The 12130-nt window shown below is 52.5% G+C and overlaps 1 protein-coding gene across 1 annotated transcript; it reads right to left on the reverse strand.

Moving 5' to 3' along the window:
• Nucleotides 1-3547: 3547 nt before the first annotated feature.
• Nucleotides 3548-11455, reverse strand: CTU1 (cytosolic thiouridylase subunit 1). Its single transcript, XM_065926593.1, has 3 exons — nucleotides 11381-11455; nucleotides 7598-8141; nucleotides 3548-5104 (listed from the first exon to the last, which is right to left on the reverse strand). Exons 2-3 carry the CDS (start codon nucleotides 8103-8105, stop codon nucleotides 4569-4571), a joined length of 1044 nt encoding a protein of 347 aa, XP_065782665.1. The 5' UTR covers nucleotides 8106-8141; nucleotides 11381-11455; the 3' UTR covers nucleotides 3548-4568.
• Nucleotides 11456-12130: the final 675 nt, after the last annotated feature.

Consider the following 12130-nt stretch of genomic DNA (forward strand, 5'->3'; position numbering starts at 1 on the left):
AGTACATCACGAGAAACGCTGGGCTGGATGAAGCAAAAGCTGGAATCAAGATTGCTAGGAGAAATATCAATAACCTCAGATATGCAGATAACACTACCCTTATGACAGAAAGTGAAGAAGAACTAAAGAGCCTCTTGATGAAAGTGAAAGAGGAGAGTGAAAAAGTTGGCTTAAAACTCAACATTCAAAAAACTAAGATCATGGCATCTGGTCCCATCACTTTATGGCAAATAGACGGGGAAACAGTGTCAGACTTTATTTTTGGGGGCTCCAAAATCACTGCAGTTGGTAATTGCAGCCATGAAATTCAAAGATGCTTGCTCCTTGGAAGGAAAGTTATGACCAACCTAGATGGCATATTAAAAAACAGAGACATTCCTTTGTCAACAAAGATCCGTCAAGTCAAACCTATGTTTATTCCAGTGGTCGTGTATGGATGTGAGAGTTGGACCACAAGAAAGCTGAGAACCGAAGAATTAATGCTTTGAAACTGTGGTGTTGGAGAAGAATCTTGAGAGTCCCTTGGACAGTCCTTCCCTTCATTGGAAGGACTGATGCTGAAGCTGAAACTTCAATACTTTGGCCACCTGATGTGAAGAACTGACTCATTTGAAAAGACCCTGATGCTGGGAGGAGAAGGAGACGACAGAGGATGAGACAGAGGATGGCATCACTGACTCCGGAAGCTGATGATGGACAGGAAGGTCTGGCATGCTGCAGTCCATGGGGTCGCAAAGAGTCGGAGACGACTGAGTGACTGAAGTGACTGACACATTAAAATACTAATATTTTGGATATTTGTTGTTGTTGTTCAGTTGCTAGGTCGTGTCTCCTTGTGACTGCATGGACTGCAGCACACCAGGCCTCCCTGTCCATCACCATCTCCCAGGGTTTAGTCAAACTCATGTCCATTGAGTCGGTGGTGACATCCAACCATCTCGTACTCTGTTGCCTCCCTTCTCTTGCCCTCAATCTTTTTGAGCATCAGGGTCTTTCCCAATGAGTCAGCTTTTCGCATCAGATGGCCAAAGTATTGGAGCTTCAGCACCAGACCTTCCAATGAATATTCAGGACTGATTTCCTTTAGGATGGACTGGTTTGATCTCCCTGCAGTCCAAGGGACTCTCAAGAGTCTTCTCCAACACCACAGTTGAAAACAGCAGAGCACAGTTCAGTGCTCCGCCTTCTTTATGGTCCAACCCTCACATCCATACATGACCACTGGAAAAACCATAGCTTTGATTCTATGGACCTTTGTCAGCAAAGTGATGTCTCTACTTTTTAACACACCGTTATAAAATATATTAATAACATTTCACCTGTTTCCTCCCCTCTTTAAAAATATGGCCATACGAAATCTTTAAATTACATATATGGCTCATATTATGAATATATTTCTGGTGGTTAGTGTTGCTGTAAACTACAACAGAAATCTAATCAACCACCCGCCTCCTGATGGGAAGGGAGCAACTCGATTAAGAAAAGTCCCTTGCCCAAAACCACAAGGTGAATTAATGGTTGTCACGCAACAAGGGCCCAAGTCCCCTGGCTTCCAGCAGGCGGCACAGTGAAAAGGGTGAATAGCCCTAGCTTCTTCACTGATTTACTGCTGTGTGACCTCGGGCAAGTCACTTCACATCTCTCAGCCAAAAATTTACTATTTGTAAAACTGGGGATCAAAACACAATCTATCCTATCGCTGAGCTTAACACAAGGAAGGAGTGCTCCGCAAGGGCCTGGCAAACTAGGACTGGACATGGGCTCCCGCCTGAGCGACACCTTGCAGGACCCGCCCTGGCAGCCACCGCATCTCGACTCTTGCTCTTCTCCCCCCTGCCCTCTGCTCTGGCCACGCCACCTCCTGCAGTTTCCTGGATTTACCAACTTTATTCCCACCCTTGGGCTTTTGCGTCAGCACTTCCTTCTGCCTGGAAAGGTCTTCCCCAAGGTGGCTCTATGATTTTTTCTTTTGGGTTGCCTTTAGTCTTAGTTAACTCGGGATCTTTGTTGCAGCCCCAAGACTCTCTAGTTGTGGTGGGTGGGCGCAGTGTTGCGGTGAGGGTGGGGTGGGGGGACTTAGTTGCCCCCTGACATGTGAGATCTTAGTTCCCACACCAGGGATCGAACCCGTGTCTCCTGCACTGCAAGGCAGATTCTTAACCACTGGGCCACCAGGAAAGTCCCGATAGCTTTATGATCTACTCCTTTGCTTCACTCAGGTCTCTGCTCAAATGTGACCTCCTCGGAGAGGCCATGCCCTGACCACCATGGACACTGGTGCTCACTATCTCCCTCTCTAATCCTGCTTTATTTTTATTGGTTGTGTTAATCACTACCTGACATTATATATTCATTGACTTATTGTCTGTTTCTCCCAGACTGTGAACCTCATGGCCTCTGGGGCTGTTGTCTTTTGCTCACTGCAGTATTCCTAGCCTTTGGCACATGGGCCACAGGTGAGGTGCTCAAAGTGTTTGTTGAAGGAGTAATTAACCTAATGCTCGATTAATTCACTGGGGGCTCTGAGAGCATCTGTTCCCAGCCCTCCAGCCCAATCTAAATAGGAAAAGAGAGACCCAGAGTGTGGATGGCCAGAGGACAGGACCCAGCGGCTGGGGATTGGGAGAGTCCCAATGTCCTGGGCTGGGCAGGGTGGGAGATTCAGGGACGCTTCCAGGAGGCCCCTGGAGGATGTTGAGCGGGAAGATGGGAAAGGAGGGCGTTTCTAACAAAGGAGCAGCCCAGCAAAACTTGGAGGTGGGACTGACAACGCCAAGACTGCCCAGGAGTCAGGCAGTTTCTGAGCCTCACACCTGTCTATCGGCAGGACAGCAACTCCAAAATCGAGTGCCCCCTGGTGGCCAAACCTTAGTGTAAACAGCCAAGTCGGACACATTTATTGAGCGCTTTATCAAACATTCAAAACAGTGCTTTGAGCAACCTAGATGCCCATCAGCAGACGAATGGATAAGGAAGCTGTGGTACATATACACCATGGAATATTACTCAGCCGTTAAAAAGTTCTAATGAGATGGATGAAACTGGAGTCCATTATACAGAGTGAAGTAAGCCAGGAAGATAAAGAACATTACAGCATACTAACGCATATATATGGAATTTAGAAAGATGGTAACGATAACCCTATATGCAAAACAGAAAAAGAGACACAGAAGTACAGAACAGACTTTTGAACTCTGTGGGAGAAGGTGAGGGTGGGATGTTTCGAAAGAACAGCATGTATATTATCTACGGTGAAACAGATCACCAGCCCAGGTGGGATGCAAGAGACAAGTGCTCGGGCCTGGTGCACTGGGAGGACCCAGAGGAGTTGGGTGGAGAGGGAGGTGGGAGGGGGGATCGGGATGGGGAATACGTGTAACTCTATGGCTGATTCATGTCAATGTATGACAAAACCCACTGAAATGTTGTGAAGTAATTAGCCTCCAACTAATAAAAAAAAAAAGTTCAAGCTATACTTTAAAAAAGCCTTTGCTCACCCAGGTCCTCTGGAAAAAGTTTATTCACAAGAAAAACGAAAGGAACCTCAAAAGCAAACTTTGGAACCTCTACAAACATGGAAGCCATGTGGACACCAGGCTGTCAGCATTTCCTGAAGAAGCTGTGTGTGGGCTTCACTGCTCTTGAATGATAATCTGGAAATGATGAAGTATTCTTTTATGTATTTTATTAAAGGTCTCATAAAAGTTGAAAAAAAAAATAAAATAGATATGACATATCCTTTGTGTTTAATAAATATCCCTTGATTATAAGGTATATATGGATATAGCTGTATGATTTTAATAAAACATTTAGGTTTTCAAAAAACAAAAAAAACGAACAGTGCTTTGGTGGGAGGGCTTGATTCCATTTTCAGCGGAGCAAATGGAAGATCCGAGAGGTTAAGTCACTGACCCAAGCTCACCCAGCTCTGCCTCTAGAATCTGAAGTCTGGCGAGCCGCCCAGTTGCTCTTCATCCATCAGAGATGCAGGTGGTAGTGGGGATAAGGACTAATTCCACAGTCTTGAAGAGCCCCAGGAGGACCTGGGTGAGAGCCCCCAGGTGGAGCTCCAGGGAGGTGACTTCGGGCCAGTTATGGGCCTCGGGCTACAGCCAATGAGATCGTGGTGCGGGTGAAATGAGATGGCCCAGCGCCTGCAGTACACACAGCGCTCACACAGAAACACCATGGGTGCTGTAACTGACATGTCCATCCAGGTGCGGGGCTGTGCTTATCCTACTGCAGGCAAAACGCGAACACCAGGCAGGCAGTAGGCGAGCGAGAACGGTTAGGACCATCTGAGCACGCCCAGATCCCACAGAGGCACAGGCAAGCAGCCCCCTAATTCCCACTTGCTCAGGAATGGAAGGTCGTTTAGTGCTCCCCTCTCTGAGACCCAGGAGTCCCCGGCCCCCTGCCCCAGGAGGCCAGAGCGTCTGCAGGATCGCAGGTAACAGGTTCCATTTCTCTCCCAGCTGCACACGAAGCCCGGGCTCAGGTAATTCCGTGGCATTTACAGGCGGCCCCGCGCCCCCACGGCGCAGGATCCTGGCAGGGAACTGGAGTCTCTAGAAGTCGGGGACCGGCTGGGAAGTCGGCGGTCGGGACAGCTGCGGCTCCCGCGGCGGCCCCTCCTCGTTCAGCCCCCGGCGGCCCTTGCCGATGGCCAGGCGGGGCCGGCCGCGGTTCAGGCCGTCCAGGAGCGCGCAGGCCTGGCAGAGCGCGCGGCTGGCCAGCGCCCCGCAGCGGGAGCAGGCGCCGGGCGGCGGGGGCCGCGCGGCCGGGGCCAGCGCCAGGCGCTCGGCCGAGTGTACCAGGTCCAGCACCGCCGACGGCCGCGCCGCCTCCAGCATCTTGAGCAGGTCGCGCGCGTGGCCGCGGAAGGCCTCGGGCGCGTACACGCACTCCTCGGAGAAGTAGTCGAGGCGGCGGAAGTGCGCGTACAGCACCACCTCCTTCTGCGAGGCCAGCTGCAGCGGGCGGCAGCGCGGCAGGGCGCCGCCCTCGCCGGGGGAGCCCAGGCCCCCGCCCCGCGCCAGCCGGCCCGCGTCGCCCCGCAGGAAGTTCATGAGCACTGTCTCCGCCATGTCGTCCGCGTTGTGTCCTGGGGGAGGGGAGACGGGAGCCGTGAGGAGGGGGCCGCTGGAGGAGACCCCCGGGCACCGCGGGGTGGCCTGGGGGCGGCTGCGGGGGGACCGGGCGAGAAACGAGAGGGCAACGCACCCAGGCTCCTGTGGAGCAGCCCGGGGTGCCTCACTTACCCCCCACTTATCGCAGACCAGGCCCTCTGCTAGCGAGTGAAAGTCCTTTAGGCTACAACCATCATTTCAGAGCCTCCCTGGTTTCACAGAAAGTAAAGAATCTGCATGCAGTGCGGGAGACCTGGGTTTGATCCCTGGGTCAGGAAGACTGTCATTTCAGTCTCAATTAAAAGTGTACTTCAGAGAATTCCCTGGCGGTCCAGTAGTTAGGATTTTGTGCTTTGGATGCTGAGGGCCCAGGCTCAATCCTTAGTTGGAGAACCAAGATCCCACAAGCCAAAAAGACACCCCCCCCCCAAAAAAAAAAGAAAAATGTACTTAAGACTACACGGAAGTCATTTAATGGAAATTGAAAAGAAGGCTGTTGTGGTAAGCAGAATCCCCCACCCCCTCAACCTGAAAATATATTGGGTCCCATGGCAAAAGAGATCAAGACCGCATACAGAATGAGGGTTACTAATCAGCTGATCTTAATACAGGGAGAGCGACCTAGCTGAGCCAAGTAGGCCCCAGGATAATAACATGCTAAGTCGCTTCAGTGGTGCCCGACTCTTTGCGACCCCAAGGACTGTAGCCCACCAGGCTCCTCTGTCCATGGGATTCTTCAGGCACGAATACTGGATCGGGTTGCCGTGCCCTCCTCCAGGGGATCTTCACGACCCAGGGATTGAACCCACCTCTCTTTATATGTCTCCTGCATTGGCAGGTGGTTCTTTACCACTAGCGCCACATGGGAGGCCCAGGGTAATGACAGGGGTCCTTAAAGTCAAAGAGTCCAGATGGAAGATGTGGGAACACAAGCAAGGTCAGACGATGCAAGATGAGAAGGACTCAGCTGCTGGCTCTGAAGCTGGAGGAAGGAGGCCTCCAAGAGGTAGCCTCTAAAAATTGGAAGAGGCAAGAAAATGGACTTTCCAGTAGATTCTTCAGAGGAATGCCGACCAGTGAGACTTCTGCCTGAAACTTAACCTCCAGAACTGCAACCTGATACATTTGTGGTGTTTTTTTTTTTTTTAAATTTATGTTGTTTTAAGCCACTCAATTTGTGGTAATTTGTTACAGCAGCCATAGAAAACTCATAGTTGTTGACGCAAGTGCCTTTGATGGCACAGACTGCAATGTTTTTGTGTTATCTTTGTTTAGAGAGACCAGGGAGAAAGTAATGAAATATTTACACAGCATTAAAAAAAAAAAATGCACTGATTCTCTCAACCATCATTTCTCACCCGGACCACCCGCAGCTGCCACCCTCCCGGCTCATCTCCTTTGCTCCGCCCTTGCCTCTCCAACCCAGGCTCCTCACCCCTGCCCTAGTGTACTTTTCAGAGCCTTTGTCAGGCCCACCCATTTCCCCATTGTTCAAAGGATCAGATATTAACGCATCACCATCAAAAGGGGGAAAGTGGATCCGAGCTCTGCCCACTGCTCTGGTCTTCCTGGGGCCCCTCAAACTGACCTTGGCACAGATGGTTCCCTCTTCCTGGAATAACCTCCACCCACCTCAAACACCACTCCTCTTCACCCCCTCACCCAGAGCCCTCGGATCTCAAAAGCCCTTCCTCATCCCCTCTCTCCACATCATAAGGTCCTCTTTTTGCACCATGTAATTTTTTCCAGTAACATTTATGATCGTTTATCATTTTATATTTGAACTGTGCAAAGGTACGGGCTTGGGTCAGTCTTAGGCATCGCTGTATTCTCAGCCATAGCCCGATGAGGATGATGTGAGCATATATAATACAAATGTGTGTAATACATACTCTATATATTAATAACAGTTTGGATCTGGCATTTAGTAGAAGCCCAGTGGTTGTTTGTTGAAGGAATGGATGAGAGCGAGAGAAGAAAAGACAGTTATGGAAAAGAAGAGATGGCAACAAGAAAAAGAAGTTATGAGGCAGAGATACTGTCCAGAGACAGAGATGGATTCTGAAGAGACAGCTGGGGGCCATGAGACCGAGAGTATTAGAGACGATTAAAGCTAAGACTCAAAGACCTAATCCCCAGAGACTAATCCCTGCCACTCGCTTCTCCCACCGCCCACCCTCCCTTCCAAGCTTGCACAGACCAAGACAGCGGCCAAGACTCGAAGTCTTTGTGATGCCCAGTCCATCCTGTTTCCCTCCGCCCCCACCACCCTGGCAGGAACCTTCTGTACGGCTGGGCCCCATGCTGGAGCATGCGCACATCCCCTTTTCCGTGTTCGGTTTTCCTCTAGGCCATTCATAGTCTCCATTACGCCTTGGGCACGCACTCCAGCCCCCTTACGGCGCCCGAAGCTCTCCCGCGCATTCGCCCCTCCCACCGCTCCCCCTCTGGGCCGCGCCTGCGCTCACCGGTCACGACGTGCGTGGCTCCCACGAGGCGCGCCCCTTCCTCCAGCGCGCGGCGCCGCAGCACCCCGCAGAAGGTGCAACAGGAGCGGCTGCGGCCGGAGCCGGCCGTGCTGCGGGCCACGGCGTCCATCGTCCAGCCCCCGAAGAGGTCCGCGTAGGCCACGACGGTGAGCGGGAGCTCCCAGCGCGCCGCCTGCCGCCGCACGGCTGCCAGCGCCGCGTCCCGGTAGCCGCCGATGCCCTCGTCCACCGCCACAAGGTGCAGCGAGATGTCCAGGCGCGGGGCCAGCTCGCGCAGCACGTGCGCCAGCACCGTGGAGTCCTTGCCGCCCGAGGCGCCCACGGCCACCACGGCGCCGGGCGGCAGCAGGCGGCCCGCGACCACCGTGTGCAGCACCTCGGCCTCGAAGGTGGCGCAGAAGCAGGCGCCGCACAGAGCCTGGCCCGAGCGCGGACGGCGGAGGGCGGCGCGCGCTTTGTTGCAAGAGGCGCACTGCGGAGCGGGCATCGTGGGGTGCTGGAGAGGCGGGAGGGGTCGGTTCTCCTGGATGGGTGGAGAGGGGAGGCAGGTTACACGTGGATTCCAGGTTGCGGGTCGTTGCTTACAGAGGGTAGTGTTCCTGTCGAGAATAGTGGGGACCAGGTAGGCTTCTTCGGAGTAGTTTCAGTAATTAGTAGTTTAGTCGCTAAGTCGTGTCCGACTCTTGCGACCCCTTGGACAGTAACCTGCCAGGCTCCTCTGTCCATGGGATTCTCTAGGCAAGAATATTGGAGTGGGTTGCCATTTCCTTCTCCATCTTCCAGAGTAAGGGAGGGTTATATGTATACAGTTGACCCTTGAACAACGAGATTGGGAGTACAGCCAAATTCCACATAACTTTGCGGTCAGCCTTCCATATCTTCCCTGTTCCAAGTGCAAGGATTCAACCAAACTGCGGATGGTGTAGTATTGTATGTATTTATTGGGGGGAAAAATCTGAGTCTCAATGGAGCAGTTCAATCTCATGTTGTTCAAGGGTCAACTGTTTGACACTTGAAGGTTTGAGGAGGTTTAAGGAGGCTAGTGCCTCCAGGAAGGCTTCTTGGATTACACCCATTACACACCAAGGAGAGAGAAGTAGCTGGTTGGAGGTGAGGGGTGGAGGGGAGAGGTAGAGATAGGCAAGTTAGGTCGGATTCTGTTTGGAGGGATGGAGGTGCATATTAAGGACACGTTTCACAGTCTCCAGGGAAGCCACACCTGTTACAACCCTGATCAGAAGGACAGGTCGCTGACCTGGCCTTCCAGGGCTGCTCAGAGAGCTTGGGAAGGGTCAGTGATCTAAGAAAAGAAGGAGGCAAGGGGACTGCCGGCAGTTCTGTTAGGGGAAGGGGGATAAACAGGAAAGACCAACTGGACTTTCACTTTGGTGGGGTGGGATGCTCTCTCTACGAATGGGTTCCGATTGTATCCTCTGAAAGGCAGGGCAGTCATCTCAGAATCTCCCGCAAGCTTCTGTGGCCTTATCAAGAGGTGGATCAGCCCATCTTTGACTCCTTCTGTTCCCCCCACCTCACTCCTCCCCACCCAGCCAAGATTCCCTTGGACCCACCTGCCGGGGGAACCCACCAGACTGAGTCCCTCCCCTCCAAGGCACCATCATCTCCGGGCTGGACTATCATAGTGCAGTAGCTAGCTTCTAAGCAGTTCACCCTGTTTCCAGGATTTCCCATAAAGTGTGGAATCATTTTATGTGACTCCCGTGCTTACTGCCTGTAACACCAGTTAGGGGCTAGTGCAACTCAGCTGTCTGACAGGCACCGCAGAACCCAGATTCCTGATTCCCCTTCCCAAACCTGCTTCTCTTTTAAAGGGCAGCTCTGTCCCTCCAGCTACTCAGGGCAGGAGCTTTGTGTCCCAGGACACTGGACTGCTTTCTCCATCCCTCTTAACTCTCCCTGTAGGTGATTCCAAATTGCAATGTTAGGTCCCAACCTTTCCTCCAAATGCCCCACTGAGAATGCATTGGGGCATGTCCTCAAACCTCAAACCCCATACATCCAACCAAAACGGAGAAATTCCTGTTTGTAGCTTTAAAACAGACCCAGAAGCCCAGTACGCCTTAGCATCTACACAGCTGCAACCCTGGTCTGAGCCATGTCTCTCTCCTGGTTACCGCAGGAGGCTCCTCCTCCGCCTCCCTGCCCTCCCCTTCCCTGCTCTGCACATGCAATTCCACAAAACAGCCAGTAAGATCCTGCCCAGAGTCTTCTCTACATCCTCCCATGCATCTCACCTCACCCCTGCCTCTGGCTTGATTCTCTCTCTCCTGGTTTACCTCCTGCTCAGCCTCTTTAGGAGAGGCACTTTCATGGTTCCTGCCCAGCTCATTTTCCTTGTGGGTGACTGAATCACGATGTTCATCGGGCTTGTCCTTTAAATGTCCCATTGAAGATACCCACTGGTTCTCTAGAATTCTAGGTACCCAAACTGACCAGTCCCTTACTCCCCACGGAGAAACCTGTTCTTGCCCAGCTGTTCCCTGCTTGCTGAGAGTACCACCTCTCCACCCAGCTCCTCCGTAGGACAGGGCATAAAGTCACTCTGGACTCATCTCTCTTCTCCCCCTAAATCTACGGTCACTAGGTCCCAGGAACCTGCCTCCTGAATGAGGAAGACTCTGCCAGGAAATAAGTGCAGATTTTCAGAGGCTCATAGGCCACGATACAGCTTTAATTTTAATTAAGAGAGAGATTGGAACCATGGGAGGGTTCTGTGCAAAGCAAGCATATGATCTGATTTAGGTTTTAAGTTTCTCTTTGGCTGCTGTGTGGAGAACAGACTGTGGCAGGCAGGGAGGCCAGAGAGGAGGCCAGGGCAGTAGTCAGTGAGATGATGTTGGCCTGGACTGGGGTACTGGGAGTGGCGATGACAAGAAAAGGTGGGCTTTTGGATCTATTTTGAAGGTAGGGTCCGTAGGGCTTGCACAAGACTTGGATTGGGGTGGAGGGTGGGGTCATGAGAAAAGAGAGGAATGAAGAATGATTTGAAGGCTTGGGCCTGAGCACCGGGGAGGATGATGAGAACATTTAGTTGTGAACGAGACTGACTAGAATTCCATTTGGACACGTCAGATTTGAAACGTGTGTTAAGCATCTTCCCCTCGAAGATTTTATAGACCCCAGGTTGGCTCAGGCGCCCCCTCTGGGGTCGCAGGGCCCCTTGTATGCCTCCATTCCAACTGGATCACGACGCTACCCTTCATGGTGACAGGCCTGTCTCCCTTCCCGTGTTCCGTGAGCTCACTACAGGTAGGGAAGGACAGGGTCTACCTCAGCCACCACTGACTCCCCCTGCCTTGCAAGGGATTTGGCAAAGGATCGGGGCTCAGTAAAGATCTGTAGGCTGAGGAAATAAGTGCTCCCAGAAGGCGGGGCCCAGACCCCAAGTGTGCCTCCGGATCGCAGCTTTGTCAGAATTATGGATAGTGTGTAACATCATTCTATCAAGACAGAGGTTTCAGGACAGCGTAGGGACCTCCCGGAAGTATCCAGCTGGAGGTGAGGGCAGGGAAATAGTCGAATTTCCCCGAGCCTACCCAGGGGAGAGGGGTGGGCGGGCCAGAGACAGGCTGGACCGCGGAGCCCACAGTGAGGATTCCGGTCAGTAGGCCTCTGGGATACAAGCATTGGGCAGTCAGAGGCGAATGTTATCACTTCCGGAGAGTTCCTCAACCTTCACACGGTACCGCGACAAAGAGCGGGCGCTCAGGGGCCGACCAGTTCCGGGAGAAAATAACTCACCTGAGTAGAATGCGGTGCTGGATCGTCCAAACTGCCTAACACGCGGAACTCCTGTACGGAAGTGGCTCTGAGACTACGACTCCCACAAGGCTTTGGGAACTGTCTTGCCTACGGCTCCCAGAGCCCCACGCGACGGCTCCACCTGAAGCAGAGGTGGTTACTGAGGCCCTCGGCCTACAACTCCCAGCAGTCCCTGCGGCCCGTTATTGCAATCGGCCTACTACTCCCAAAATCCACTGCGCTGTTTCCTTCTGCGCCTGCGCATGGGCAAGGGACGCGGCGCGTGTACTGTTAACCAGTTAACAGTAAGCTGTCTCCGTGCCGGACGCTTAAGAGACGAAGTGGCTACGTTCTGGTTATCTGCTTCTGCGGGATTACGATAGGCTTTTAGAAGGATTGTAGAGCACATTGGACTTCCCTGGTGGCTCCGACAATAAAGCGTCTGCCTACAATGCAGGAGACCCCGTTTCAATCCCTGGGTGGGGAAGATTCCCTGGAGAAGGAAATGGCAACCCACTCCAGTATTCTTGCTTGGAAAATTCCATGGGCGGGGGAGCCTGGTAGGCTACAGTCCATGGGGTCGCAAAGAGTCGGACACGACTGAGCGACTTCACTTTCACTTTCTTTCATAGAGCACGTTATTTTTGCCCTTTGAGTTTGGGTCGCAGCCATGTGAATCTCGTCCTCCACATTTTATTGGTAAAAGCAGTAATGAGCTCAATCCAGATTCAAGAGGAAGACGTAATAATT

Source organism: Muntiacus reevesi, chromosome 2 (assembly GCF_963930625.1).
Source record: "Muntiacus reevesi chromosome 2, mMunRee1.1, whole genome shotgun sequence".
Lineage (NCBI taxonomy): Eukaryota > Metazoa > Chordata > Mammalia > Artiodactyla > Cervidae > Muntiacus > Muntiacus reevesi.

Coding starts and splice junctions, on each gene's coding strand:
- CTU1 (XM_065926593.1), bottom strand. CDS start 8,105: ATGCCCGCTCCGCAGTGCGCCTCTTGCAACAAAGCGCGCGCCGCCCTC. Junction 5,105..7,597: donor AGCCACGCACGTCGTGACCG/GTGAGCGCAGGC, acceptor CCCCTCCCCCAG/GACACAACGCGGACGACATG.